Here is a 17,060-nt window from a genome sequence, read left to right on the forward strand (position 1 = left end):
CTACTTGCAATTTCTTACTTTCGAACTGCTAGGTTGGCAGGAGCTGGAACTAGAGACGGGAGCTCACCTCGTCATGCGGCACCCGGGTCTCGAACTGCTGAACTACCGACCTTCCACAGCCTGCAGTTCAGCCTCTTAACCACTTGAGCCACCGCAGCTCCAATTTATAAAGTGCTGCCTAATAAATTGTTGTTATAAGATGGCATTCTTGAGAGTGTACACAGATCTCACCATCATTCTGCTCATGTTCTTCCTAAGAAACAGGCGGCGCAGGCTAGGTGTCAGTAACCAAGGGCCGGGGTCATAGTTAAAGCTGTTAACATGACGGCGGCTCCTAATTAATGGCCACGGAATTATCGTTCTGTGAGAACTCTGATCACTGTTACTAGATCCCAGGATCCTTTTTTGGGGGTGAAAAGTATGCAGACGGAGAGTGATTTCAGCTAAGCATACCTTTATTTAGTTCAGAACAAAGACAACTGACCGGCTCGCAGGCCGGTTTATATTCGTTCAGAAAACCCGCCACCAAGCTCACCTAAACACCCCCCCTACTCCCGATAAGCTATATAACGTAACCGAGAGACCCATTGGCCTCCCGGCTTGGGACCTAGCCCTTTCATTGGGCCAGCTAGGATCCTACGGACCCATTGTCTTTAGACTTGAAGCTATTGAGGAATTGTGCCTGGCCAGCCCGGGCAAGTCCGGGCATGTCAGGCTGAATACATTACAGGGGGGGAACACCATAATTTTGGACCCTATCAGCTCTTCTACTGGTGAGAGGAGGAGGAGGAGGTGTGACCCCTTTTTGATCACCAAAAAAATATATATATGTGGGGGATTGTAGGACCCACATGGATAAAAGCTACATAGGATGGGAGCTGCAGGGAGGAAGGAAATAGGGTGAGATCAACTGGAGAAACTCGTAGGATTCAACCTAGGGTTGCCCCATCCGGTTGGGAAATTCCTGGAGTTTTGGGGGTGGAGGCCCTGGGGAAGGCAGGGGTTGGGATGCGGAGGGACCTCAGCAGGGTGTAATGGCGTCAAGTCCACCTTCCAAAGCAGCCATTTCCTCCAGGGGAACTGATCTCTGCCTTCTGCAGATCAGTTCTAATGACAGGAGATCTCCAGGTTCCCCATAAGCTGAGTTAGTGTGAGCTAGCTCACAGTTCCTTAGCCTCTGGCTAAGTTCTGATAGGAGCTGTCCTTGAAAAAGAGCAGTTTCTGTCAAGAGCTCTCTCAGCCCCACCTACCTCACAGGGTGTCTGTTGTGGGGAGGGGAAGGGAAAGGAGTTTGTCAGCCGCTCTGAGACACCTTTGGGTAGTGAAGGGCGGGGTATAAATCCAGTCTCCTCCTCTTCTTCTTCTTCTTAGTCTGTTTAATGCTTAATCTGCTCCTGGATGCCAGCCTCCAGGTGGGACCTGGGGATCCCCTGGAATTACAGCTCCTTTCCAGACTACAGAGATCAGTTCCCCTTGAGAAAATGAATGCTTTGGAGGGTGGACTCTACGGGATTGTCCCCCACTGAGGGCCCAGTCCTCCCCAGGCTCCATCCCCAAATCTCCAGGAGTCTCCCAACCTGGATCTGGCAACCCTACCTTCCCATCCCCTGCCGGTCACATTGTGTTATTTCTCTACAGCAGCACACACACACCAGGTTATTCCGCTGTGCCATGTGCCTGGAGCACTCTGCTAATCTAATATTCCCTCAGTTGCCAAGTGAGTGAAATGATCCTTCTGTTTCTAGGGCCATGGAGCCTCATATATATATGTAAATATATATATTTACATACTGGGACTCCCAAGATTCAAAGAAGAGCCCAAAGGCCCCACAAAAGTCTCAGCCTCCAGGTTATCTCTGCACAATGACATACTGCAAAGACAGAGAAATGTCTTTGCTGCTTACCCGTAACATGACCCGCTCCAGAAACAATTATAGCAGCGAGTGACGTCAAGAGAGCAGCGATGCCATTAAAAAGGGGAAAGCAAGTTATTTATAATTGATAAATATCTGTGTTTCAAATGGGTGCGGAAGACCATCCATTTCCAGCAGACATACAAGAGCAAGTAAAGTTTCCTAATTTATTATTATTTTTTTTAATGGTGCAGGGAAAGACGGGGAAAGATTGCCAATGTTGTAATGGCAGCAAAATGGATTCTGGTGATTTCAGTGGCTAATGCAGGCACTGTGCCAAACCGCTTTGCATTCTCTTCTTGCAAAACCATGAAACTTGCTCACTACCATTCAAGATGGAGTGGGAGCAGCTGGTTTTTACTTGTGTTTTTGATGCTCCCCCTTCTGAAGCTTTTTATGGTGCATATTCCTACAAACACCAGTCCCACCTCTGGGAAACGGAGATGGGGAAGGAAACTGCACAACTTGCAATGAAGCCAAACATCTATTTATTTACCTATGTCATTTATACTCCACCTTTCTCCCCAGTGAGGACCCAAGGTGGCTTACATAATTAAATCTCCTCTCCTCCATTTTATCCTCACAATAACCCTGCAAGGTAGGTTAGGCTGAGAGTGTGTGACTGGCCCAAGGTCACCCAGCAAGCTTCCATGGCAGAGTGGGGATTCGAACGTGGGTATCCCAGTTCCTACACCATGTTGGCAGACCCTTTTTTGCCATTCCAGCAAAGCCAGGAACAGCAAGATGGTCCTTTTGCTGACTTTTAGTCTCATTTTAATTGTTGTTTTTAGTATCTTAGGGTTCCATCCTAAGATTATGGTCCTGGGTGTGAGCCTCATTGAATTAAATGGGACTTACTTCTGAGCAGACTTGCTTAGGATTGCTCCTCAAGAATAATGGTTGCCAGCTAGTAACAACAGGAGTTGGGGGAGGGCACATGGGAGGCACTGTTGTACAACAGCACTGCACCATTTGTGGTAAAAAAAAAAAATCGGAAGTTACATTGCACAACTCTAGGAATTGATGGAAACTCTGTAGTAGTTTCCAGCATTTCCTAGAGTGACATAGTGTCATTTCCTTCTCCCCCAGAAGTAAGGTAATGCAGTTTTGCCAACAGTGTAGGGTTGCCAGTTCTTACCTCGGCTGGAGCGGGGAATTTTTTTGGGGGGGTATTCCAGGGGTGGGTGGGCTCATCATGCAATGTCCCTGACACAATGACATTACCCAGAAGTGACTTCATCGTACCGGAGACATCATTTAGGCAAGGCTCTGGTTTTTGGGCAAACCCTATGTTTTTTCGGCCTCAAAACCATAGAGTTTGCTTCAAATACCAGGGCGTCCCCACCACGCGACGTCCCTGTTTGGCTGTGGGGCTTCCCCTGCCAGCATTTCAGCACGGAAGTCTCTTGACGTATGTGTGAGATATCTCACCATGTAATAAGCAAGCGCTACTCTGAATCTTTAATTTTGCTCTTTTTAATTTCCAGAAACAAAATCGTCTAGAGAAAAGAATAAGCAGAAGCAGAAGAGGAGGAGGAGGAGGAGATTGGATGTATACCCTGCCCTTCACTCGGAGTCTCAGAGCGGTTTACAATCTCCTTCTGTTCCTCTCCCCACAACAGACACCCTGTGAGGTAGAAGCTATCACACAGCTCCTCAAGTCAAGATGTAAACACCTCTTTCAAAAATAAGGAGGGGAAATTCTTTAAAATGTCGACTCCATCTTTCCCACAAAGGCCCAAGATGGCTTTAATGGTCAGCAGTGGGGCTGCTGGAGAGTCCGTGCGCCCACACAGAACATCTAGCTGATGACTTCGTAATCTCTGCATAAGCACAAATGGAAAAATCCATTGTGAATTACCTTCTACGTGCAATTTAGCATATGCGCGGAAGCAAGAGTGCGAAAAGATAATGCACCATTAATTGTGCTTAGTCTAAATGTGCTATTTGGGAAGGATTGTCCTGTTTCAGTTATTGATAACCGCATTGTGCTAAGTGGTATTCGGTCCTTTATTTTTCGAGACAGGGATCCGGCCTTTCGTGGAACGAAGTCTCGGGACTTTATTTGTCCTTGCTTTTAAAATCTGCACCGAAAAACCGCGGGGGTAGCTGCCCAAATCAGTGCTTGACATACGTTCCGATGCTACAGGGCCGTGACCTGCTTAAGCAATCCTTAACTACTTATGCCAAAGTCTTCCCAGAACCACTGAGCTCATTCCACTGAAAACGATTGCCTTAAATCCGGAGCTGAACTTATAAATGAAACACAAAGACCACTACTGCAAATGTTTGACGGATCGGATTTATTTCCTGATTGCCGGATCAGGCTGCCAGTGCGGCTCAAGTTAGCAAAACACGAGGAACCAGTGCCGATGTACAGGACACAGCTACGTTATCAACTTCAGCAGGTTTATCCATCAGTGCTTCCCTCCAAGAACCGTGGTAATTATACCTCTATCAATGCGTCAGGAATCAGGTATGGGGTGGGGGTCTCCAGTTTACATAATCCCTTCTCTCAAATAGGGCTTTTAAAATTCTTAACAGCAGGTGGATACTTGGCATAGCTGCTGTTGACAAGACTCCTCAATGGGCCAAAAGTGGAGCAGGGTCCATTCCATCATACCCACCTTTCCTTATGGCTCAAGGCAGCTTACAATACATAGTTAAAACTGTTGGAGTGAGCGACGCAGCACGCCTGAACATTGTGTACGCATGTGTGTGTGCTACATCACTCTAAGTGTGTATAGGTCAGTGATGGCGAACCTTCTAGAGACCGAGTGCCCAAACTGCGACCCAAAACCCACTTATTTATCGCAAAGTGCCAACACGGCGATTTAACCTGAATACTGAGGTTTTACTTTAGAAAAAAACCACTCATACGTTAACTTATGATGATTCAAACAAAGTAAGGAAAGCAATCCCAAATGCTTTCATTTACTTAAAATTATTTGGCAGAGAATTCGACACTTTAATGACGGTCTAGGCCTGGCTGGGGCGATGGCACGCGTGCCCACAGAGAGGGCTCTGAGTGCCACCTCTGGCACCCGTGCCATAGGTTCGCCACCACTGGTATAGGTGTTATCTCCTTGGATGTGATGCCTCTCTTTGTCTTAACCTGGGAGCTGCACTCTTGATCCCTCCTCTCTTTGTCCTCTCTTTTTCTTCACATGGCCTTCTATGGAGACACATGTCTCTTCAGGTGTCTCCTGTACAGACCACGCCCTCATGATGCCAGACAAGGGGCCATTCGTGATAGGGAAAGGACTCTTTAGATTAGGCTTCTCTCTCTTCTTTTGACTGCAACCTCAATGTGAACTGCATCTATTTGAATAAATGTAAAGGTTTTTTTTGCAATATACTTCCTGGGAGGTAGGGTTGCCAACTCGACTCACCCGTTGCAGCGGGGGAGCCGAGCCGGGATCCGGGAGCTCCGTCGGGGCGCATGCGCGTGCGTGCGAAGTGTGTGCGCGCCGGCAGCACGTCACCGGAGGCGACGTGTGACGTGCTGACACTGGGGGCGTGGCCGAGCTCGTCGGGGGGGGGAAACCATATGGTTTTCCCCCCAACGAGCTCAGCCACGCCCCCAACGTCGGAGACGTGGCTGCGTCACCTCCAGGGACGCACGCTCGGGTGCGGGGTTCCCCCCGGGCCGGAATTCCTCCGCGCCGGAAATCGGGCCTCGGAAGCGGGGGATTCCCCGCCCCCCGGCCCGATTTGGCAACCCCACTGGGAGGTATATTTACTGCACTCAGTATCACACTTCTATGACTGGACAAAACTCTGCTATATTAACCAAATATCCCCATAAAAATATTCCAACAGCGGTAAAACCCCAGATTTATGTACTTATGTACATATATACCCTTTCTCCCTTACAGTTGCCAGCTGTGGGTATGGAAATTCGTGGAGGTTGGAGGTGGAGCCTGGGGAGGGCGGGGTTTAGGGGTTATAACCCTCAGTGGGTTACAATGCCACAGACTCCACCCTCCAAAGCATCCATTTCCTCCAGGGGGAGCTGATCTCTGTAGTCTGGAGATGAGCTGTAATTCCAGGAGATCTCCAGACCCCACCTGGAGGCTGGCCGTGGACACCCCAAGTAGCTTATACTGCTCTTCTGTTATGTCCGCCAACCGCCACCAGGTGTCAACGACTTGTACCAGAGTTTGGCTCTCAGAGACAATAGGGACTAGGATCCTGAAACCTCAAGCGGTCACCAATGGGAACCTTGGTGGGAAGTTTAAACCCACCAATGAGACCTGTGGGTGGTGGATGGGGACTGTCTATAGTTGGCATAGGGTTGCCAAGTGTATCTTCGCCGGGAGCAGGGGGCTCCCGGCCGGTGTCTTGTGTGTGCGCACGCGCCGCACGCACGTGCCCATGTCACTTCCTGGTGACGCGCACGCCGGGGTGGGGTTCCCCCCGGGGCCCGATTCCACGGCGGCAGAAATCGGGCCTCCAAAGCGGGGGTTTACCCGCCCACCCGCCCCCACTTGGCAGCCCTAAGTTGGCAGTCTGGGGATCTGAACCCGGCTCTCTCCAATCCTAGTTTGACACTCTAACCACTACACCGCCCAACCTAATAAACCTTAGCCAAGGCTATTTAATGCCTATTTGATTTTCCTATGCTCAAGTGCTCTGGCATACTGCTGTTTGATAGTATGCTTTTTGTAACTGAGGCCTGCTTATTTCCATATAGAACAGAAGAGATTTTAGATCTGAAACAGAATCTAGCTAAAGGTCAGGTAGAGATATCTCTATTGGCCTGCTGGTGGAAGTAAGAGTGTTCTATTTCTGTGGGGAATGTCTTGGATAACGCTGGAGAGGGGAACTCCTTGTAGGGCCTGCAATTTGAGTAAATTCTTCAATTCCAGTGGTAAAAAACAGGCACCCGCAGGGTCTGTTTTACCACACAGACAAACTATGGCTTAAACCCATGCCTGAGGATCTCTCAGTCTCATTTAATGACAAGACCCGTGGCTTGTAGTTCAGCAGTAAAATCGGTTCAGGGGCATTTAGAGTGGCCGGGTCCCTCCAGTCACCCATGGGGGATGGGGGAGGGGAGGGTTGCCAGATCGAGGTTGGGAAAGTCCTGGAGATTTGGGGGTGGAGCCCGGGGAGGACGGGGACCTCAGTGGGGTACAATGCCACAAGAGTCCATCCTCCAGTCCAAACCACCCATTTCCTCCAGGGGAACTGATCTCTGTAGTCTAGAGATGAGGTGTAATTCTGGGGGATCCCCAGGTCCCACCTGGAGGCTGGCATCCTTAGACGCACCCCATGTCTTTTTAAAATGTTCATGTTCTGCTTTTCTCTTGATCGACAGGACTCAAAGCGGCTTAAGGCCACCTCAGCTTAATAGCCACGGAAATACAGTACAGATTAAAGAAAGATAGAAAAACGCAAGCCGATTACTCATTGCCCATCACTTTAATTTACCCCATACCCAAGGATCACGAAAAGCGTGGTGGAAAAGTTTGCAGAGCTGAAGCATTCTTCATATCCGCAGAACAGGAGCAGCCACTGAGGAAGCCTGAGCAGAAACAGTTCTTTACTTTCCCTGAGCCAGTTTGGTGTAGTGGTTAAGTGTGCAGACTCTAATCTGGGAGAACCTGGTTTGATTCCCCACTCCTCCGCTTGCACCTGCTGATGTGACTTTGGGTCAGTCACAAGCTCTGGCACAGCTGTCCTTGAAAAAGAGCAGTTTGTGTCAGAGTTCTCTCAGCCCCACCCAGCTCACAGGGTGTCTGTTGTGGGGAGGGGAAGGGAAAGGAGTTTGTAGGCCGCTCTGAGACACCTTTGGGTAGTGAAGGGCGGGGTATAAATCCAAACTACTCCTCCTCCTCCTCCTACTCCTCCTCCTTCCTCCTCCTCCTCCTCCTCCTCCTCCTCCTCTTCCTCTTCTTCTTCTTCTTCTTCTTCACCAGGGACTTCCGAGTGACACTCTGGTATCTGGGCAAAAACTCTATGGTAGAAGCCAGTTTTACCATAGAGTTTTGCCAAAATACCAAGGTGTCACCCAAAAGGTGCTGGCATGACATCACTTCCTGTGCGACGTGGACTGGGCCTTTCTCTTTTTCCTGGTAAGTCCCCCCCATCCCCCACTGGTTGCCAGGAGGGACCTGGGAACCCTAGGTACTGCTGGGCGGGCTGGCAACCTGCAGCACATCAAAGCCAGGTGGTGGTGGTGCGGGAGGGGTGCAGTTGGGCCAGGTGACAGGGAAGGTGTATGGGCAGGCTAGCAGGGTCAGGACGCCATAAGACCTTGGGGCAGAACTGAATGGGGCTTTCTTATAGGCACGTATGGGTGGAGGCAATCCCACAGATACGAAGGTCCCAAGTCACAAAGGGCTTTAAAGGTTAACACCAATGCCTGGAATTGAATGTGGGATGCAAACCAGCCGGCTTAGGGTAATCAGGTCCCCCTGTCAACCGGCAGGAGGTGGGGGTCGAGTTGCCAGATCCAGGTTGGGAAACTCCTGGAGATTTGGGGGTGGAGCCTGGGGAGGACAGGGACCTCACTGGGGCACAATGCCATAGAGTCCACCCTTCAAAGCATCCCTTGTCTCCAGGGGAACTGATCTCTGTAGTCTGGAGATAGCTGGAGGCTGGTATCCCTAAGCAGGCATAAAGACTACAATTGCATGTGCACTTATTTTTAGGTTTTTGACATTAACTGTTGCAGAAACTTAGGCTGCGATCACACGCGCCAGTAGATCCGACATAGGTGTGAATGCCCGACAGGTCTAAAGGGTGCGATCAGACAGCAACATCTGGGAAGCGTCCCGCAGTCGTCGGCAAACCGTGCTGCTCCGCCGCAGAAGCGGAGTTAAAAGACACCGGGGAAATTCCGGTAGTAAACTGGTTCTGACGGGTCGTGGACGGACTTTTCCCTGTCTGATCGCGCAAGCGTGCTCTCAAGCCGTCGGGATGGTCTGGTCAGGCCATCTCAGCTCAGTGCCATTCCCCCCTCCCCTTGCAGTATGAGCATCATCGCATACCCACAGGGGGTCCTCGGTGTGGAGGTAGGGATCCCAAGTCCCCCCAGGGGGCGGGGAAACCCCTGCCCCAGAGGCCCGTTCCCCGGCGCTGCCAGATCGGGCCCCGGGGGGAACTCCACCCCGACGTGCGCATCACCCGGAGGTGACGCGGGCACGCCGGGCATGCTGGGGGCAGGGCCACGGCCATACAAGGGAAAAATCTATGGTTTTCCCTTGTATGGCCGTGGCCCCGCCCCCAGCATGCCTGGCATCCTCCCGTCACTTCCGGGTGAGGTGCGTGCAGCGCACATACAAGACACTGGCCAGGAGCCCCCTGCTCCCGGCGAAGACAGACTTGGCAACCCTATGCGGAGGTGCAATTCCTCGTTTATGCACAAGGGAGGCAAATGGCAACCCCACCCCCCGACTCACCTGCAGTTGCATCTGATCACACAGTGACTGGCTGAGCCCGCAGCTCCGCAGGGCTGTATGATCTCACAACTGTGGGTCAAGTTCCTCCAACGGGAATAGCCTCGCTTCCGCTCCGCTTCAACTGGTGCGTGTGACCGCAGCCTTACGTGTGGGTCCAGCACCACTTTTGTTATACTGTTGTCTCTTTTTGAAAACAATAGTTGCTGGATTTTGAGTCCGTCCCCCCTAAAATAAACATATAGATATGCAAGAGTTGACCCTTGATACTCATGAGGGGATTCACCCCCACCTTCTCACCTGGCCTGACGCAGCATGACTCCCAGACCTGTGCCTCCATCACCGGTAGGTCCAGCACAACTCTTGGGCTGTGCTGCTGCTGCTGGCGGGCCCAGTGTGGCTCCCAGGCTGCATGGCTGCAACTGGGCCCAGTGCAGAGCTCCGGGCTGCTCTGCCACTGAACCCAGTGCGGCTCCCAGGGTCCTCCGACAACTGCCAGAGGTAGGTGTGTTCTCTGTGTATGCATAGAGAATGCTATTTTTCTTTGGGGGTGTGTGATTAACCTCACCCCCCCGTGTGATTTTTTGAACATTCCAGATTTTTCTGCAAACCTGGAGAGCCCCCACCCCCCAAGGTTGCTGGAAAATGTGTTTAGCACCCACATGGCCCCAATCTGCAGATTTACCGTAGTTTTCCTCTGTCTCTACTATATAGATATATGACCCTAAAAATTGCTACAGTATTTAAGAAAGCGTTTCTTGTTTACTCTGTGTCCACGCCTCACATTCAGTCATACACCAGGGCACACCCTGACTGAAAAAGGGAACTCCTGTCCCCGGCAAAACCTGCCTCGGCCTGCCCGTTTCTGCAACCGAAAATGAAACTTCCTTGTTTTCTTCCAGAGACCATGTTAGCTTCCTTGTGTTCTTCCAGAGACCATGTTACAGCAGTGCATTTACGTTCGAAAGCAAAATGTCTTTAAAAATGTTGGGGCTCTAGGTCTGATAACATGAACACTTCAGAGAATACAATGACCCAAGACCCCCGCAATCCTGACTTTTGTTTGCTGAAGTGTTGTGGGTTTCATGCCCAGGAGTGGAAGAGAAAATGTATTTCGCACAATCAGTTCTCATTTTCTCTCTCTCCCAGCCTCCTATGGTAATTCCTTCCTTTTAGTTTCTTTTTCGTCTGGTTACAGCTTAACCCTCCAGCAACACAAAAACAGGTTGATTCACGAATTAAGGGGAAAGGGCTGGTTTCTCAACTCATGAGAAATCCTGCCCCCTAGTGTTAAGCACTTGTCCGTTACAGACTGAAAAGGACATTTTGCAAAAGGAAAAATGCATAATCTTATAACCCCACTTTCTTCATGCCTTTGCTTTGTAGCAGATGCGCAGATTGTGATTTATTACTGTAGAATGAAGTCAGGGAAAAAGCCTGGTAATGGAAATTGCCCTTGAGTCTGAACCTGTACAGCATAAAACACACCCAAATCAGAACTTATGTTATTTCTTGGTGTAGTGGTTAAGTGTGCAGACTAATCTGGGAGAACGGGGTTTGATTCTCCACTCCTCCACTTGCACCTGCTGGATGACCTTGGGCAAGCCGTAGTTCTGTCAGAGCTCTTCTCTCAAGGACCGTTCTGGAAAGAGCTCTCTCAGCCCCACCCACCTCACAGGGTGTCTGTTGTGGGGAGGGGAAGGGAAAGGAGTTTGTAAGCTGCTCTGAGACTCCAAGTGAAGGGCGGGGTATAAATCCAATATCTTCTTCTTCTTCTTCCTGGGGAGCAGGATCCACATGCATTTGTGACCTCCTACTTGGCAATTCCTAGGTTTGCAGGGCCCACAGCATACAGCAAAGGCCTTTGCGCTGCACCATTTGCCCCAGCCCAAAAGAGTCCCAGGGAGTTTGGCCTACTGGGATGCCAGATGTGATGGGACATACAAAGGTTTCCCCCAGTGGAATAAATAGTGCTTCCTGGAGGCTGCTTTGGGTCTGGAAAATGGCATGGGGAAGAAGACACAAGCCCCCTCCCCCCAGGTGTAGCATAGTCCCAATCCAAACCGGGCACTATGTGCCTAGGAGCTGAATTCCCAGTGGGGAACTTCTGACTTACAGTCCTCCAGGTGGACCCAGACCAGGGGACTCAGGCCCTCGGTTTTTCAAATATGCTACTTCCTTGGAAGCAGGGCTTTTTTGGTAGAAAAATAGGCCACACCCAACAGCAGAAACTCATTCGCATATTAGGCCACACCCCTGACAACACAGCTCATTGGCATATTAGGCCACACCCCCATGTTACCAGAAGTGTGCTCATCCAGCCACACCCACCTTTTGCTTCTTATTCTGTTTACCTTGTTTGTTGTCAAAACCCAGGGCTTTTTTGTAGCAGGAACTCCTTTGCATGTTAGGCCACACACCCCTAATGTAGCCAATCCGAATGAGTTTCTGCTGTTGGGTGTGGCCTATTATGCTAATGCGTTCCTGCTGGGTGTGGCCAACTTGGAAGCCAGCTGGAACTCCGTTCCTGTGCGTTCCTGCCCAAAAATAGCCCTGCTTGGAAGCAAACATCTGTGTGAATGTGATTGTTCAAAAAGAAATTCACAGTTTTGGCCTTTATTTCTTCTTGGTTAAAAGGTTTAAGTGATAGTCCAAATGAAATATACAATCGATACTTTTGCTGGAGACGGGGGGGGGGGAGTCTTCTGCAGAAGAGACATGTTACCACTGTCTCTTTAGCTGCAGAGGGTTAAAAGGATATGTCCCTGAATTAAATATTCTACTAACCTGGACGTGCCTCTTTATCTTAACATGCTGACAATCCCAAAACTGAGGAGACCATATATGATTGCACGCTGTAATGCGCTTCCAACAGCCCAGATGAAGGACCATTTTCTCGGAACACCTTCAGACCAGCACTATTGTGGCTGCTCCCTGAAAGAACTTGGCTCACCATCTCATTTTCTTCTGTTGTCCAAAACATGCAACAGCAAGAGAGATATTGCTTAGAAAATAGATGCTGAAGTATTTAACCTTTTTTGGATACTACAAGACTAAGACTACTCTTGAGCAGCCTCTGCAAAATCTGTATGGTAGACGTGGTGAATTTCTGTTTTTACTGTGTGGGGTGTCCTTCTTATCGGGGACACTGTTTTTATCTTTAAAACCCTCTCTGTAGATTTCTGCTGCCACCAGGAATTCAAAAATTCCAAATCTCTCTCTTTTGGTAGAATGACCCAGGGTCTGGGCACTTTAGAGGACTATGTGGCCCTGAGGAAGAACTATTCTGATTTCTGGGATAAGTTTAAACAAAAATTTATTTATTTAATAAAGAACAAAATAGGTTTCTGGTTATTTTGAACTGTTGCTGATGAAAGGAACTTCTGGCAAAACTTGGTGTCAGTCTCTCAAACTCCCAAAACTCCACTCTGACAGGTGTAGACACTCAGTCTAATCTCTCTCTCTCATCTATATAGCCACACAAGCTGAACTCTTTGTCTTATTCACACAGAATACTCAAAAACTCCCATAGTCACAAAGGCTATGATCTCTCTTCAAACTTCACACACAGAATGACCTTATAGACACCTCTCCTCCCACACTCAGTCATCAGCCAATCACATCACACTTATCTCCCTCTATCACTCTCCTTACAGTACTGCCGTCAAACTAAACATTTACAGACACACACGCACCAAAACATGAAATCATTACACTGTGCTTTAAAACTCTTTATAGATTTACGGTGGATGGCCATTGGGCTATTAAACCTGAATAAACTTGAACTCGGGTATGTTCCTGTTGTTGTGAGATTGTTCCAAGTTGCTTCCTCAGTTACTCGTGAACAACATAACTTTGGAACTTCCTCAGTGTCCCCGACCACGTTGAAGCTCTGAACGCATCTGGAATCTAGTGAAGCAGCAGGTTCTACAACAAAGTGGATTCCACAGGGGGCTGAGACTGATGACAAACGTTAGGAGGTTCCAAGCAAGAACCACCCCCCATGACAGAGACAGCTGTTTGTGAATGGGTACTGCCTGAAGATACTAAGGAAATTCCCACGGGCTCCTCTGAAGGCACCTCCTACACCAATGAAGCAGAAGAAAGCTGGGAGTAGTTCTTTGCTTTGGGGAAGATGCAAGTGGGTGCCACGGTTGCCAGTTTTGGGATCACTGTACTACATGACGGGCAGCTGAGTAATGAGTGCCACAATGGCAGGGGCTTGTGGGGACAGCTGGATAGGAGCAGGATGGTCCACAGACCAAGTCAAGACACACAGCCAGGCCTTCACTCCTACCTGCCTCTGGTGTGATACACTGCTGCGTGTTCCCAGCCACACTCCAAGGCAAAACTAGCCTAAGGCACAAGGAGCTGTACCTAGGTATGTCAGACACCCATGGTTAAGTGCACACTCTAATCTGGGAGAACCGGGTTTGATTTCCCCACTCCTCCACATGCAGCTGCTGGATGACCTTGGACAAGCCATAGTTCTGTCAGAGCTTGTCCTTGAAAGAGCAGTTCCCTCAGAGCTCTCTCAGCCCCACCTACCTCACAGGGTGTCTGCTGTGAGGAGGGGAAGGGAAAGGAGTTTGTAAGCTGCTCTGAGACTCTGAGTGAAGGGCGGGGCATAAACCCAATCTCTTCTCTCTTCCACTGGCCAGCTGGCCCCCACCCCACTGGCCCCCACCCCAAAAGTGAGGAACACCAGAAATTAAATCAATGTGCCTACGTGACCCAGAAGTGACGTAGGCACGTTGAGGGTAATGCTCTGGTTTTTGGGCGAAAACTCTATGGTAGAATCTAATTCTACCATAGAATTTTGCCCAAGCACCAGAGCCCCCCCCCCCCCCAACATGATGTCACTTCTGGGTCATGTAGGCACACCATTGAAATGCTGGGCGTTCCTCCCTGCTCCCGGTAAGTGTACCCCCCATCCCCCGCCGGCTGCTTGGAGAGACCCGGCAAGCCTAGCTGTACCCCACCTAGTTCTCAGACTTGGGGGCCCACACAACAAGAAGCGATTAGCACTATATTCCAGGAATCATACCATTCATTGCTTTTCATTTGAAATTTATTCAGAATCCAAGTTATAGTTAAAGAGTAACACCCTGGATTGTACTCCACAGATCTCTGTAATTTGCCCCCCCCCCCAATTTCCCCACTGTTCTTCAGTAGACATCCATTGCACCATTTGATTCTGGTCCTTAATGTCTCAAAGTAGTAGCAACTAAAAAGGTTGCTACTTAGGTAAAGGTTACTGGAACTCTATTTCTTCTGATGGGATGTATTCAGGACCACAGAACGCAGGGAACCTTATACAGAAACCCTACTGAGTCCTATTTAACATCCAAGTCAAAACTGTTGGGAACGTTCATTATTTACTCAGGGTCCTTGGTGCAAAGGAATGCTTATGTTTCACATGTCTGTTGCTCGAGAGTTGCAGTTTTCTCCTGTGACTTGGCGGTTTTTGCTTTCCGCGTAGCTTTCCTCTTCTTACTTGCAGGCGGCAGTCTCAAAATTACTTCTTTCTCTTCAGCTTCTTCAGGTTGAGATTCTCGGCGTTTGAGAACTGTCGGCGTACATTCTGGGGTAGGAAGCTGGATGAGAGAAAGGTGTTGCCAGTTATGAAGGAACACTTGCTGCTTACCACTGTGTTATTACATGCACGTCAGTGTGAGCATACAAACAGCCAAAAACTATTTAACAGGAAAGCTACTATGGATTGAAGGGCTGCAGCTGACAACCACCTTGCTATCTCAAAGTGAATCTCTTTAATGACACAGAAGCAGGAAACCATCCAAAGAGACAACGGGGCCCTTCAATGACAGAGGACTGGTAAAAGACGACAGGGCGACACTGAATGAATTCGTTGCTTCAGTGTTCAGGGAGGAGAACTGCAGAACAATCAACCGAAATGGAGCTGTCCAGTAAAGAGTACTCTCTTCACGTAGAGGACAATTAATTTATGGAATTCACCACCACATATTGTAGTGATGTATGGACCAACTCATGGAGCACAGGTCCATCAGTGATGACAAAATGGAGCCCTCCACACCCTTGTTTCACTGTGTAAAACACAATGCTATACTGGACGGACCACTGGTCTGATCTCGCACTACTGCGGTATGGACCACTGGTCTGACTGCCCTGATACCACTGGTCTGACTGCCTTATGTTCTTATAACACTTGGAATTCACCGCCACAGGAAGTGGTGGCGGCTACAAGCATGGATGGCTTCAAAAGGGAATTAGATAAGCATATGGAGCAGAGGTCCATCAGTGGCTATTAGCCACAAGGTATAGATAGGGGCTCTGGGGCAAGTGATGCTCTGTCTTCTTGGTGCTTGGGGGAGGGGGTCAACAGTGGGAGGGCTTCTAATGTCCTGGCCCCACTGGTGGACTTCCTGATGGCACCTGGTATTTCTGGCCACTGTGTGACACAGAGTGTTGGACTAGATGGGCCTTTGGCCTGATCGAGCATTGGCATCTCTTATGTTCTTATGATACTGCAATACTGATATCTGCCCATCTCCCTGCAACAATGTTCTTGGAACATTTGGGCATGATGACTATTTTAGTGAAGGTCAGTACTGGATATTTTATCTGTTATCCCATGATTAAATCAAAAACCAGCACAAGCTCTGTGGCGTAGAACCAACAGATTCTGGTAAAGGTGGTAGTGGGAAGCGGAAGACAACAGTAAGCAAGGAGAGGTGTAGAAAAGAGCAAGAGTTCAGCAGCACCTTAAAGACTAACAAAATGTGTGGGAGGGTGTGAGCTTTCATGAGTCACTGCTCACTGCTTCAGATACAGTTAGGTGGGGAGTTATTATTGGTAAGTTCTGCATGCCCTAACAGCAGCTGATCTATGAACACGAGTATTTTATGCCTTTCACGGGCAGGATTATCAGCTTAAAGGCTTTCTCTCAAACAGAACGTTTCCTGTTACACTAAAATGTGTTTCTATATACTTAAACAGGTTAGCTGAAAAACAGCAGGTGCATGACAGTAATGCAGGAGACTCCACTAAATGGCCACAAGTCAGAACCACATCAAGATCATTTGCCTCCAGGACGCTTTGGGTAAAGCCGCAGCTTAAACGTACCTCATTGTTCTCAGATACATCCACATTGGTGTCGGAGTTGGAGGGCGTCTTTTTCTTTAGCGGTATCTGAGCTGCCTAGAGAGAGGAATCCCACCGTCAGTTCTCTGTACACAATGGGTTACTGAGAACAAAAAAAGGAGAGGTCTCCCCTAACTTCTTTTTACAGCTGTATTCAAAATGGTTAATATGGACCATTTGAAGATGAGCACGTCCCATAGAACTATATGAAACCTGTGAATACAGACTGCGCTTGAGAGCAAGAGAGGTGTGTTTTTAATTAATTTGTTTTATTAGATTTATATACCACCCTCCCCAATGGGGTGTAGGGGCTAAGAGTGGTGGACTTTGCTCTGGAGAACCAGGGTTGATGCCCCACTTCTCCTCCACATGAAGTCTGCTGGGTGACCTTGGGCCAGTTATGGTTCTCCCAGAACTTTCTCAGCCCCACCTACCTCACAAGGTGCCTGTTGTGGGGAAAGGAAGGGAAGGGGATCATAAGCCACTTTGAGACTTCTTAAGGTAGAGAAAAGTGAGGTAATAAAAACTTACTCTTCTTGACTACGTCAGCAAAGCAAAATTAAAAAGCTGTGCCAGGATTTCTCTTCGTAAGCTGTAAAAGGCTACAAAACCTAAATAA

At 49.0% G+C, this 17,060-nt stretch overlaps 1 protein-coding gene across 1 annotated transcript in view; it reads right to left on the minus strand.

Annotated features, from left to right (window-relative positions):
• Positions 1–14,496: 14,496 nt before the first annotated feature.
• Positions 14,497–17,060, minus strand: part of NIFK (nucleolar protein interacting with the FHA domain of MKI67) — a 14,947-nt gene continuing 12,383 nt past the window's right edge. The window contains exons 5-6 of the mRNA XM_015423343.1: positions 16,424–16,498; positions 14,497–14,916 (exon numbers count right to left, since the gene is read on the minus strand). Of these exons, the coding sequence (XP_015278829.1) occupies positions 14,728–14,916; positions 16,424–16,498 (264 nt within the window). The 3' untranslated portion in view covers positions 14,497–14,727. The remainder of the gene's footprint in view (positions 14,917–16,423; positions 16,499–17,060) is intronic.

The sequence above is a fragment of the Gekko japonicus genome, unplaced genomic scaffold (genome assembly GCF_001447785.1).
Source record: "Gekko japonicus isolate JY-2015 unplaced genomic scaffold, Gekko_japonicus_V1.1 scaffold1556, whole genome shotgun sequence".
Classification (NCBI taxonomy): Eukaryota; Metazoa; Chordata; class Lepidosauria; order Squamata; family Gekkonidae; genus Gekko; species Gekko japonicus.